Source organism: Malus domestica, chromosome 11, assembly GCF_042453785.1.
Source record: "Malus domestica chromosome 11, GDT2T_hap1".
In the NCBI taxonomy this organism is placed as follows: domain Eukaryota; kingdom Viridiplantae; phylum Streptophyta; class Magnoliopsida; order Rosales; family Rosaceae; genus Malus; species Malus domestica.
Window position 1 is genome coordinate 38,099,746 of NC_091671.1, and position 12,429 is coordinate 38,112,174.

General features: G+C 30.4%; 1 protein-coding gene across 6 annotated transcripts; it reads left to right on the top strand.

The window, feature by feature from the left end:
• The first annotated feature begins 712 nt into the window (after nucleotides 1–712).
• LOC103448964 (uncharacterized) lies at nucleotides 713–5,017 on the top strand. Of its 6 annotated transcripts, XM_070807397.1 has the most exons (7): nucleotides 728–928; nucleotides 1,316–1,371; nucleotides 1,895–1,993; nucleotides 2,148–2,640; nucleotides 2,739–2,931; nucleotides 3,466–3,695; nucleotides 4,673–5,017. In XM_070807397.1, exons 4-7 carry the CDS (start codon nucleotides 2,273–2,275, stop codon nucleotides 4,911–4,913), a joined length of 1,032 nt encoding a protein of 343 aa, XP_070663498.1. In that variant the 5' UTR covers nucleotides 728–928; nucleotides 1,316–1,371; nucleotides 1,895–1,993; nucleotides 2,148–2,272; the 3' UTR covers nucleotides 4,914–5,017. The 6 variants fall into 6 exon arrangements, 5 of the variants coding, with proteins under 5 accessions (XP_028945007.1, XP_070663498.1, XP_028945008.1 ...); XM_029089174.2 differs by lacking the exon at nucleotides 1,316–1,371 and having other exon boundaries at nucleotides 713–928; XM_070807398.1 differs by lacking the exons at nucleotides 728–928; nucleotides 1,316–1,371 and adding an exon at nucleotides 1,589–1,777.
• The last annotated feature ends 7,412 nt before the right edge of the window (nucleotides 5,018–12,429 follow it).

The following is a 12,429-nucleotide window of genomic DNA, read 5'->3' on the forward strand; positions in this document are numbered from 1 at the left end:
ATTACTTTTCTTAGGGTGCGATGACAGGTTCTGGGTAAGATACTGAAGACTTCAATTTTGGTTTTTTTTTGGTGATGAATGTGAAATGGTAAAAGATATTGACTAGGGTACCTTAATTTGTAAAAAATGGTTTATTTTGGTTGAAAATATTTTGGTATAAAATGATAGAAGTGTATCAATTTGTTTCATTGTTATTTACTCAAATTCTATCTAATTTGGTTAGGCCTTTTCTAATATTTATGTGAGAGAGCGTAGAGAGAGAGAGGATGACAACGAGATTTTTTTTCATTCTGTATGTAAATGGTTTGAAAATCAAACCAAAACCATTTGAAACCGCACTGAATTGAACCAAATGGTTTGATTTCATTTCAGTTTTGACTTTAAAACCGCACTGAACCGAACCGTAAAAAATTACGATTTTGGTTTTCATTTCACTCAAAACCGTACCAAACCAAACCATACTTATCCAGCTAAAACGAAAAAAGTATGATTCTTTCTTTTCAAAATCTCACTCCCCTCCAATTCCCACATATTTGAACGGTCAAATTAAAGGCCCAAATCAAATTTATTCAGAGGACTAAACCCAATGTTGAAGCCCAACTCAATCATCCAAATGCTCGATACAACTCAGGCAACAAAGTTCTGCTAGCTTGCCCTAAAACGACAGTATATATTCAGATTTATAACCCTATAGAAGGGCTTTTAAGTTTCTGTTCCGCCTCTTTGGAAGCCATTCATTTTCCAGAAACCTTCTTCCTCGTCTGCAATTCCATTTCCTGACCAGAAATTAAAAGGAAAAACTTTCTCCATCTTATTATCTATGTCGACTTCATGTACTGATTCGTCAACCGAGTCAGATGATGAGGACGGGAGTGCAATGACTTGTCTCACAAAAATATGGGATTTGGTGGCATCGGTAATTAAATAGGTGAAGTTCACTTTTCAATCATAGATTTACATTTCTCTAATTTATTTTTACAGATTTGTTTGGTATTTAGATTGACTGTATGTTGTTACAACTTCTTGCAAGAGCAAATGTGGAATTGGGAACAAAATTTTAGTTTGTTCTAGAATATCAAGGTTAAGACGAATGGGGACATTGGATGGTATTTCTGTGTTTTACTAATATATATATATATATATATATATATATATATATATATATATATTATTTTTTATTTTCTTACATATAAACTACTTCTAGATTAACCAAGGCTCCATGACAACTGGGCTTATTGTCCTAAAAACAGATCTGATATTATTGTTTGTGGACAGAGCGCTAACATAATTTATGTTTTATTCTACATAATGACAGAAAACGAATAAAAAGCAGGACAACAAAAAAATCTGTATCTTCATTTTTTCATCTTTGTAAGTGTCAAACAGTTCTGTTTACAAAAATTTGTGTTTGTGTGATTTAATAAATATTTTGTAAATTTCATTAACTTTCATAAATAATGTTTAGTGTTTTGGTTTAGTTTAGGAAATAATGTTACTTATTGATTAAGATTCATAAATAAATGTATGTTGATGGTTCAGAATAGCATGGAGATAGAAAAAAAAACAAGAGTGATCAGGAGGATAATGACCAAATATTGAAGAGAGTCTAACAAGATAATGTGGAAAAAGTTGGAAAGATCTTCATATTGATCAAGCATTACTTCCACTCTAGCTTGGTAATTTGGGTCATTAAAGATGGCAAAAATGACACTATAATTCTAAACTACCAAGGATATATGGTAATATATACCAATACTTTGATCATGTTGTGCAAGTGGTAAGAACAAAACCATAACTCAATTATAAACTATATTCTTATGCAATCAAACTTCATAATACAATTTCATTTTTGTTTTTTATGTTATTTTTATTTATTTATGATTTGTTTTGGCAGAGATAAAATAGAAATAATTTACAAAGATTTCAAAGATGACAGCAACCTCACAATAGAAATTCAAAGATGTTTGACTTGTGCACAACAAAATGATGACTCGTAAGTACAAACAACAAATTAATCTCTATATTTTTTCAATCAAATTTATACATTCAAACACATAAAAACCTTGAAAATCATATATACAAACACAAGACACATTCTTGAAAAATATGGTATAACTTTACAGTTTGCAAAATAATGTCATAACCAGTTTCAGAAAGACACTGTCACTGCAAAAGGAACATCTGCAGTTCAACAAGATGTTCAAATGCAGACTCCAACATCAAGGATCCTGAAAAGTAAGGAAAAGAGACTGCCAAAAAGAAGACGAGAACAATGGTAAAAAATATTCGAAAGAGGGATGATTGTAAACCAAATGTCGATCCACAGTATGATTATATCCCAATCCAAAGAAAACAAAAGAAGGCAAATTACATATATGTTGTGAGTGACAGTGAAAGCCTTTCAATTGTTCCGTTAGAAAGCCAATCGTTGGAACCAATAATTGAGAAAGGAAAGGAGGAGCCAAAGGTTGAATCACCATTGAATCCAATTGCTAAAGAAATAGCAAACAAACTTGCAAAGAAGGCTACAAAGCAAAAGCTTAACAAACGGTATCATCTACCTACATCAACAAGGGTGTACAAGTTACTTGAAGATGAGACAAAAGAAAAATTCAAGGAATATTACATACAAGAGAAAATGTAAGTTTACATTATTAATCATAACTTAATACATGTATACACACACGTACACATATATATATACATAGATATATAATGCGTTTTATTATCTGATACAGAGATTACTTCTGGATGCAACCAAGGCAAGGATCCATGGCGACTGAGCTTGTTGTCCTAAAAACAGATATGACGTCATTGTTTGTGGATGGAGCAATCGACGCCAACATAATTGATGCTTCGTTATACACAATGGCAGAAAACAAATCAAAAATAGGGCAACAACAAAATCTGTATCTTCCTTCATTCATCTTTGTAAGTGCCAAACAGTTTTGTTTACAAAAAAGTGGTTTTCTAGTTCATTGTGATAAATAGTTCATTTTGATATATAGTTCAGTTTTTTAAGTACCAAACAGTTTTGTTTACAAAAAAGTGTGCCAAACAGTTTGCTTTGGTAAAAAAGTGTGGCTTTCTAGTTCATTGTGATAAATAGTTCATTTTGATATATAGTTCATTTTGATATATAGTTTAGTTTGCTTTGGTAACAAAGTGTGGTTTTCTAGTTCACTTTGCTAAATAGCTCACTTTGATATTAGTTCAATTTGCTTTGGTAATAAAGTATGGTTTTCTAGTTCACTTTGCTAAATAGTTCACTTTGATATTAGTTCAGTTTGCTTTGTATACTTGCCTCCTACAAAAGGCTTTGCATTCACTTTAAAACTTTAAATGTGTATTCTCGGTTCAGAATAATATGGAGATTGAAAAAAAAATGTGTATTCTTGGTTTAGTTTAAGAATTAGTGTTACTTATTAATTAAGATTAATAAATAAATGTGTATTCTTGGTACAGAATGATATGGAGATTGAAAAAAGCAAGAGTGATCAAAAGCACATTGACCAAACATTGAAGACAGTTTTACAAGATAATGTGGATAAAGTCGAAAATGTCTTCATACTAATCAAGCATTACTTCCACTTCGGCTTGGTAGTTTGGGACATTAAAAATGGAAAAATGACACACTACAATTTCAAACTACCGAGGGTACATGGGCATACAGACCAATACTTTGATCATGCTGTGTAAGTGGTAAGAACAAAACTATAACTCAATTACAAACTATATTCTTATGCTGATAGGAAAAATCAAACTTCATAATACAATTTCTTTTTTTCTTTTTTATGTTATTTTTATTTGTTTTAGCAGAGAGACAAAATAGAAGCATTTTACAAAGATTTCAAAGGAGACAACAACCTCACAATAGATATTCAAAGATGCTTAACTTGCGCACAACAAAAGGATGACTCGTAAGTACACACAACAAGTTGATCTTTATACTTTTCAATCAAATTTATACATTCAAACATATAAGAAGGACCATGAAAATCATATATACAAACACAAGACTCGTACTTGAAAAAAAGTTTGCAGTTTGCAAAATAATGTCATAAGAAGTTTCAGAAATAGTTGATTTTTCACTCTTTACATTTTACGAAACAGTATTACAAATTAACAAATAGTTCATTTCTTCAGTAATTATATGTCATCTAACTACAAATATATGGAATGAGACACAGAAAACAAAGTCATTCTAGGAAAATATACTATAAATTTAGACTTTAAAAAATAGTGTCATAATATAGTTTCAGAAATAGTTCTGTTTGCATAACAGTGTTACGAACAAGAAATAGTTCCATTTTTTTCAATACTTATATGTTGTCTAATTAAATTATATGCAAAATAAAACACAAAAAATAAAAATAAAAAATCATTATGGTAAAAAAATAGGGAACTTTAACGAAAAGCTCCTGGTATTGTTCACTTTAACGAAAAAACACATTTTTACACTAAAAAAACACATTTTTACACTAAAAAGTCAATCCTGATACTATTCACTTTACCCTTTATTTTCTAATTTTCGTTAAAACTCAAAGTTTTCAAGCCATTTTCATTAGTTTTAGAAATACTTTCATTTTTCACTTTTAATATGTCATTGAATGTTATAATATGATCTCATTATCTGTCATACCTATTTGTTTTTCCATAAAAAAAAATGCAGATTGGATTGTGGCATATTTGTCATTCAATTTGCAAACCAAGTGCAAGAGGGCAAACCAATAGAAGCCACATTTGAGAAGGAAGAAGTATTTGCCAAAAGAGCTCAAATTGTAACTACACTTGTGAATCATGAGAATAGTTATGCAAATGGACTGAAGAAGATACTTGAAGACAGAAGACGACAAAATAAACATCGTCAATATGATGACATTCCTGATGAGGATTTTACTACATTAGCATGAGTTTTACAAATTACATTTTATATCAATGTACATCTACATATAAAACCCTGAGCTCAGGTGGGCTTGTATGCTGGTCCCTATCTCATACTTGCGTATTTTTATAATTTTTTTGCTCTAGGGGGCCTAACACCATTACTCATCTAAAGAAACCATGTAAAAATGAAAAAAAAGTAAAGTTTAGTATGAAGCCAATCAACTTCACATACCTGATTCTTTGAGTTATAACTTATAAGAATGAGAACTATATTAAAAAATTTCACATGCTTACATTTTAAGGAAAACTAATGAAAATGACTTGAAAACTTTGAGTTTTAATGATAAGGACAAAATAAAGGGTAAAGTGAATAGTACCAGGATTGACCTTTTAGTGTAAAAATGTGGTTTTTCGTTAAAGTGAACAGTACCAGGAGCTTTTCGTTAAAGTTCCTTACATTTTAACAGTTCCTTTTTGTTAAAGTTCCTTTTTATTATCCAAAGAATATAGTTACCAAATTAGATAAATTTATGCAAAACAAAAAACTAGATAACTTCTAGATAACTTAAATTGTTTTTGAAATACATGTACACACTATATCTAAAAAAATGAAAAATAACAGTTTTTTTTTTTTTCAGTTCCAAATCAGCACCCAAATTTCCCATCCTTCACGCATAATTAACGCCCAGCAAAAATCATCATTTCACTCTCGCACTAACTTCACTTTCTCTCCCTAACACCAACTTCCATTTTCACGCACAGATAAGCCATTCACGATGAAGAAACTGCATGCACTATAAAAAAAACCAGAAACCCAGCCCCCAGCTCAAATCATCCATCCTCATTTCCTGATTTCGTATATCATTCCAGTTCTTTTACGGATGAATTCACACAAATTTCAACTTCATTGAGCAACTTGGTCGCAAAAATACCCAGAAAATAAACAAAAGGTAACAATCTTACAATTTTTCTCAACATATTTCACAAAATCATACGGTTCATTGTTTATATAACTAACATCTACTAGAATCAAGCATATAGAATAACATGCATCAACTTAAACAAAACCCAGATTATACTATTTGCTTAAATTTATTTTGTTATTTACTCTCAGTACGAATCCATCACAGATTCACCAAAAAAAAGACTATTTACTAGCTAATCGTTCAATATATAAACATACATTATGCTATTACACGAACTAGTGTGATTCTCTATTTGTAATTTTTACATTTGAGTAAAATAGTTCACGATTTTTAAGTTTAATAAACACTGTTTACGAAATAGTTTACAATTAGTTTCATTTGTAAATAGAATTAAAATGTACGGAAATAGTAAAATCTGGGATGCATTCATGAACAAGTATAAACATATGTTACGTTATTACACGAACTAGTGTGATTGTCTGTTAATAATTTGTACATTCAGTAAATAGTTTGTGTTTTTTAAAGTTTAAAAAATAGTGTTTACGAAATAGTTTACAATTGATTCATTTATAAATAGAATTGCAATTTTTTCAGATCTTACACATAATACACCTCCTATTGTACATTTTTATTTCTAATTTATTTAGTTATATGAATCTTATAAAGATTTATGCAGTTATAAAAATGTTTTCTATTTCTATAAATAGTAATTCACCTTGGTATGTTTTAGATATAATTGTGTACTCATACTGATTTTTATTTATTTACAATCAAGTTGCATTCTAATAAAAACTATATTGACAGATGGTTTCAGTTAGAATAACTGTACAAATGTCAAACTCAACCAAAGCCAATGTCAAAATGATATCCAAAACAACAAAGAGGATAGAACAAAGGAAAATGCTTGGAGAAATACAAAACATATCACGTACGAAGAATGAGACAATTCATCTACAGATTGACACCACTACTGAAGAAGAAGTTGGAGAACCAATGCAAAGTGCAAAGAAAAAGGTACAAAAAAAAAAAAAAACAACCACTACAAAGGAAAAGGAAGATGGAGACACAACCTAAAGAACAGAACAGAACAATTGTGAATCAAAGATGCAGAAGAAAAGATGCCAAACACTCCAACCACCAACAACAATCAAGAGAAAGAAAAAGGAGAATGACAAACCAGTTTCAAAGAGAAAGAAAAAGGAAAATGCCAAACCAGTTTCAGAATCAAACAAGGAACAAATTGAAGAAGGAATAGTGCAAAAAGAGGCAATACAATAAACAAATGAGCATAGTGACAAAATTGACACATTACCGGAAAAAAATGTTTCACCAATGGCAAAAGAAAGAGAACAAGAAACAGTTATTGAAGCTCTAAAAAGCAACAATGCTCTCAACAAGAATGATCTACATGTCAAAAAGCAAACATTCAGCCAAAAAGCAACAAAGCCAACGATAAAAAACAGAAAGAAAGTCTTGGGTGAAATTCCATCATTCAACCTGGATTTAAAAGATGAGCCTTCTTCACAACCGGATGATTTTCCAGCAACAAATCACATAGACAACAGTATGAATTGGACACAACTTCAAGTGTACAAGATGCTGAAACCAGATGATAGAAGAAGAATAACTCAATTCTGGTCAACAGACAACATTTAAGTAATACAAAACAAAACTCTTAACTGAGGTTTTTTTACACACTCCCATAACTTTATAAGTACCGACGAATTATTGTATAACTAATACTTTTGCACTGTCCTGTAGCGATGAATACTAGACGGCAGAAACTACAGATTTCAACTATTATAGAATAATGGTGTTGAAAGAAGACTTGCACAATTTGATGGCAAATGGACCTACATCAACTCAGATTGTTGATTCTTTCTACTACCTGAAAAGAGAAAAAGAGAACATCACGAAACAAATGAACTTCTATATCTCCACAACAATCTTTGTGAGCAAACAAAACAACTAATATTCTGCAAAAAAAATATTTACATATACATATAAAAATTAGAACAATTAATATGTAATTATGATTTTAGATGATTTTCATTTTCAACAGCACAACATCAATGAACAAATCATTGAAACAACTCTGCGAAACAAGAAAAGGTTATACAACCAATTGATGGACCAATATGGAAAAGTATCAAAGATTTTCTTCCCATTGTTTCATTACAACCATTTCTCCTTGGTAGTTTTGGACACAAAAAATGTAGAAATGATTCACTACAATTCTCTTCGACAAAGCACAACAGATGAAGATCTGGACTTTGATTGCTACTGGGAAAATGCAGCAATAATGGTAAACAAAAACGCACAACCAAAAACTCTGTCATATTTATAAAAAACAAGCATCTTATTATTACATTATAAATTTTTGCAAAGCCACTTTATTCAATATTAGCTCGATAAAGCAAGAAAATCAACAAGCAATTCAAATATTATGGATTCAACTCAAGCCACAATGAAGAAAATCAATTCCATCAAAAGTAATTTTGAATTCAAAGTCAAAGAAGACAGAACCTGTGCACAACAGAAACCAACATCGTACGTTATAAAATTAAAAACATTTTAGTTATATATATGTATAGTATGTGCTTATTGCAGTTTCAGAAACAATATGAATAATTTGATACAATTATAGAAATAGTTTGTACCACACACTTCATTTCATTTTAATATTCGTAATCATTCCATGAATTTCTTTGTAAATCAGATTATATTGCGGCTTATACATGATGAGTTTCATTGACCAACTATCAACTAACCGGAAGGTTCTAGGACGTATCAAAGATTATTAAGTAATGAAAGCAAGGAAAGATATCCTCGTGGATTTGATGAACCATGATTTCAGCTAGACAAAGGAACAAGAAGCATATATCAAAATCTCACAACAACTCACAAGAATTGAACATTAGAATAAAAAATAAAAAATACGCATTATATGTAATTCTGATGCGGATGTACTTTTTAAAGTTCAAGATGAAAATCTGAAAGATGGTGGAAAGTATTGGTCTAAATTGAAGCAATACTTACATGTTCAAGCTTACTTTTGATATGATTTACAAATGTCATTGTCAAACATGTTTCACACAACTATATATATATATATATATATATTCAATACTTACATGTTCAAGCTTAATTTTGATATGATTTACAAATGTCATTGTCAAACATGTTTCACACAACTATATATATATATATATATGTTTCATGACTTAATCTAAATTTTAATCTATTTTGATAAATAGTTCAGTTTGCTTTGTTAAAAAAATGTGGTTTTCTAGTTCAGTTTGATAAATAGTTCAGTTTGCTTTGGTAAAAAAGTGGTTTTCTAGTTCACTGTCATAAATAATTCATTTTGATATATAGTTCAGTTTGCTTTGGTAACAAATTGTGGTTTTCTAGTTTGATAAGTAGCGTAGTTTTTTTTTTTCATTTTCTCTTACCTAAAATGAAATATTAACTACATCAAGAATGAAAACCAACATACTTGCCTCCTACAAAAGGCCTTGTATTCACTTTAAAACTTTAAATGCAACACACAAACTTACATACAACCTACAAAATAGATATTGAAACCACAAAGCCATAAACTTAGATATGTATTCACTGTTTATCAAACTCAACATACTGTTTTGTAAAACTGGAAATACTAAAACATTGAATTCATATTTATTACTCAAATATAATTACAAATCAACAATTACATACTCCCAAACACCAATTGAAACAAAATAATAAAAAAAATATCCAAAATGAAAATCTGTTACATATCACCAAAAACTCACATCTCTCAAAACAAAAAAGAAAAAAAAATCAACCCTCTTGTATAACAACTTTACATGAAACCTTGTTATGTCCTGAACAACCACACCTACTACAAGTGATAGTCTTCTTACTCCCACTAATTTCCCTAGCAGATTTGATCCTAGTTTTCTTTGGTCTTCCAGACAGAATCTTTGTAATTGGAGGTCTCACACCATTTATGATAGTATCAACATTCGGCTTTTCCAAATCTGAAAATGGATGCATGACAAATTGATATGTTTTCCGATAAAAGTTTGCTTTCTAGTAATCATCAACGTAATAAAAAACATCACGATTATCATGTTGCAACACCTGCAAAGCATGAGAACATGGGAAACAATTATTATGTCATTGCACACAAGAACATGTCCTATCATCAAGACAAACAACAAACCGATTCCACTCCGTCCTAATTTCAAAAACATCCGCATCAGAACGACTAATCCTCCAATGCATGCCCTCCTTCAACATCAACTTCATCTAATTTTCTTTTTTGTGGACACAAAATCGTATGAATATTCTGACCAAATATTATTTTCTCAGCCATACTACCCATCAACCGAACTCTAATGTCTTCAAAAAGATCCATAAGTGGCATACAACGACTATTCGACACCATGGCGTTCAAAAATTCTAAAAGTGCATTGTTCATCAATCCCCATCTCTTACTAGGAAAATGGGCAATAGCATAGTTCTCTTTTGGCAAATCACACAAAAAATTCTTCACATGCCCTTGCCCATTGTCCTTGAATTCCGCTATGCAATCATCAAAATCAAATGGAGTACATGCGTACGCACAATTTTCCAACATATTCACCATTTTCTTCTTTAGTCCTTCACCAGCAGCCTTTGGAAATAAAGTACTCACATTCTGTTTCAAATGAACAATACAAAATGAATGTGGACACTCGGGAAAGAATTCTCGAATGCTCTTCAAAATACCATCATGTCTATCTGACATAAATGTGATCACCCTCCTTTGAGGCCTCAATATACTAGATAATATTGCCAAGAATCATCTCCAATTTGTTATCGTTTCTGAATCAACAATAACATAAGCAACCTCAAATGTCAACTACTTTTGAAACTGTACAACATAAGTGAAAATGCACTGTCAAATGTTAACTACTTTTGAAACTGTAATTGAACTATTTAGTATACTCTGTTTGAACTACTTTTGCAACCTTTTTTCTTTATTTGGACATAAAATCAAATACCAATGCACAAAAAAAAAAAAAAAAAAACAGATACAATCAAGTATCACCTATTTATGAGATTGATTGAACTATTTCTTAAATTGTTCTTCAACTAGTTATGGATATGTTTCTTTTGCACAGTAAGATAACAGAAACAAATAATATCCAATATAAAAGTATGAAATTATTAACTCACAATCATTGCCATTTTTTACACAGCAAGACATAAGTGTTCATTTGTATTTGCTCTTAATAAAAGTACCATCAATGAATAACATCGGGCGACAAAACATGAAACATTTTATCCATGTATCATAAGCAATAAACAAACGAAGAAATCTATTGCTCTCCGGTACAACTTCAAGCTAAAAAACAGATCCAGGATTGCTTGAACGAGCAGATTCAACATACCAAGGCAAGAACTTGTAAGCATCAACATCATCACCATTTAACTCAAAAACAGCCCTCTGTTTGCCAAAATATGCAGTAGAATAATCAATATCTAATCCATAAAAATGTTTTAAGTTTGAAATGATCTCCTTCGGTTTAATAAGAGGATTTGACTGAAACTTATCCTTGATGAGAGAAGCAACAAACTGTCGTTCAACAACTTTGTTTTTCTTCTTTTGAATCATACCCTTGCATGCATGCAGATTATGCAACTTCCGAATAACAAAAAAGTCATTGATATCACACTTGGATGCATATACACGCTAAAAACAACCATCAGATTCCTTCTTATAACACTCCACACTAATGCGATTCTTATCATTCTTCAAATATTTCAAATCAAACCATATTCAACAGAAAACTTCTTCAACTTATATCGGAAATCAACACAACATTCCCTAAAGACTTGCCCCTCAGATTCTATGTAATTGTCCCATTCACATGACATATAATTGTGCATACCGTAAGAACCATACTTTCCTAAATGATCATTTTCACTAGAAACAATCGTAGAGTCTAATGTACGGCAAAAATAAGATGTGCTTTCCGTAGGTAATTGAACTATGGAACATCACATTTATCTGTAACCAATATTTCTACAATTGATTTCCCAACAACATCAAGAACCATCAGCATGTTCAGAACATCGGCATCACAATCTAATTTTCATTCAAACCGTATCGCAACTCAAAACAACCAACTCTCAAACCCTTAAACCTAGAACAAAGATCAATGCAAATCTAATTGAAGGTAGAAATTGATGAAATAGAACTAACAACGCATAAACCACCATATGTAAATCGAGCTAGTTTACCATTCTCCATAACTGTTTATTAATAAACAATAACTGTTTATTAATCTGTTACAAATCTAAATTCCAATCTTTCTAAAACAAATCAATACCTAATAGTTAAACAATATGCATATAAAGTGAACAAAAATAACACTATTTATAAAACACAATAATCACAAAAAAAGAAAAAAAAGTAAACTGAAATAACTGTTTTGTAAAAAAAAGAACACTATTTATGAAAAATGTTAAAAACATAAAATGTGATGAACACCTATTAGTTAAACAATATACATATAAAGTGAACAAATATTATACTATTTATAAAACACAACAATCACAAAAACAAAAAAGTAAACTGAAA

Coding starts and splice junctions, on each gene's coding strand:
- LOC103448964 (XM_029089174.2), top strand. CDS start 2,273: ATGGTAAAAAATATTCGAAAGAGGGATGATTGTAAACCAAATGTCGAT. Junction 2,641..2,738: donor TATTACATACAAGAGAAAAT/GTAAGTTTACAT, acceptor TATCTGATACAG/AGATTACTTCTGGATGCAAC. Junction 2,932..3,465: donor ATCTTCCTTCATTCATCTTT/GTAAGTGCCAAA, acceptor TTCTTGGTACAG/AATGATATGGAGATTGAAAA.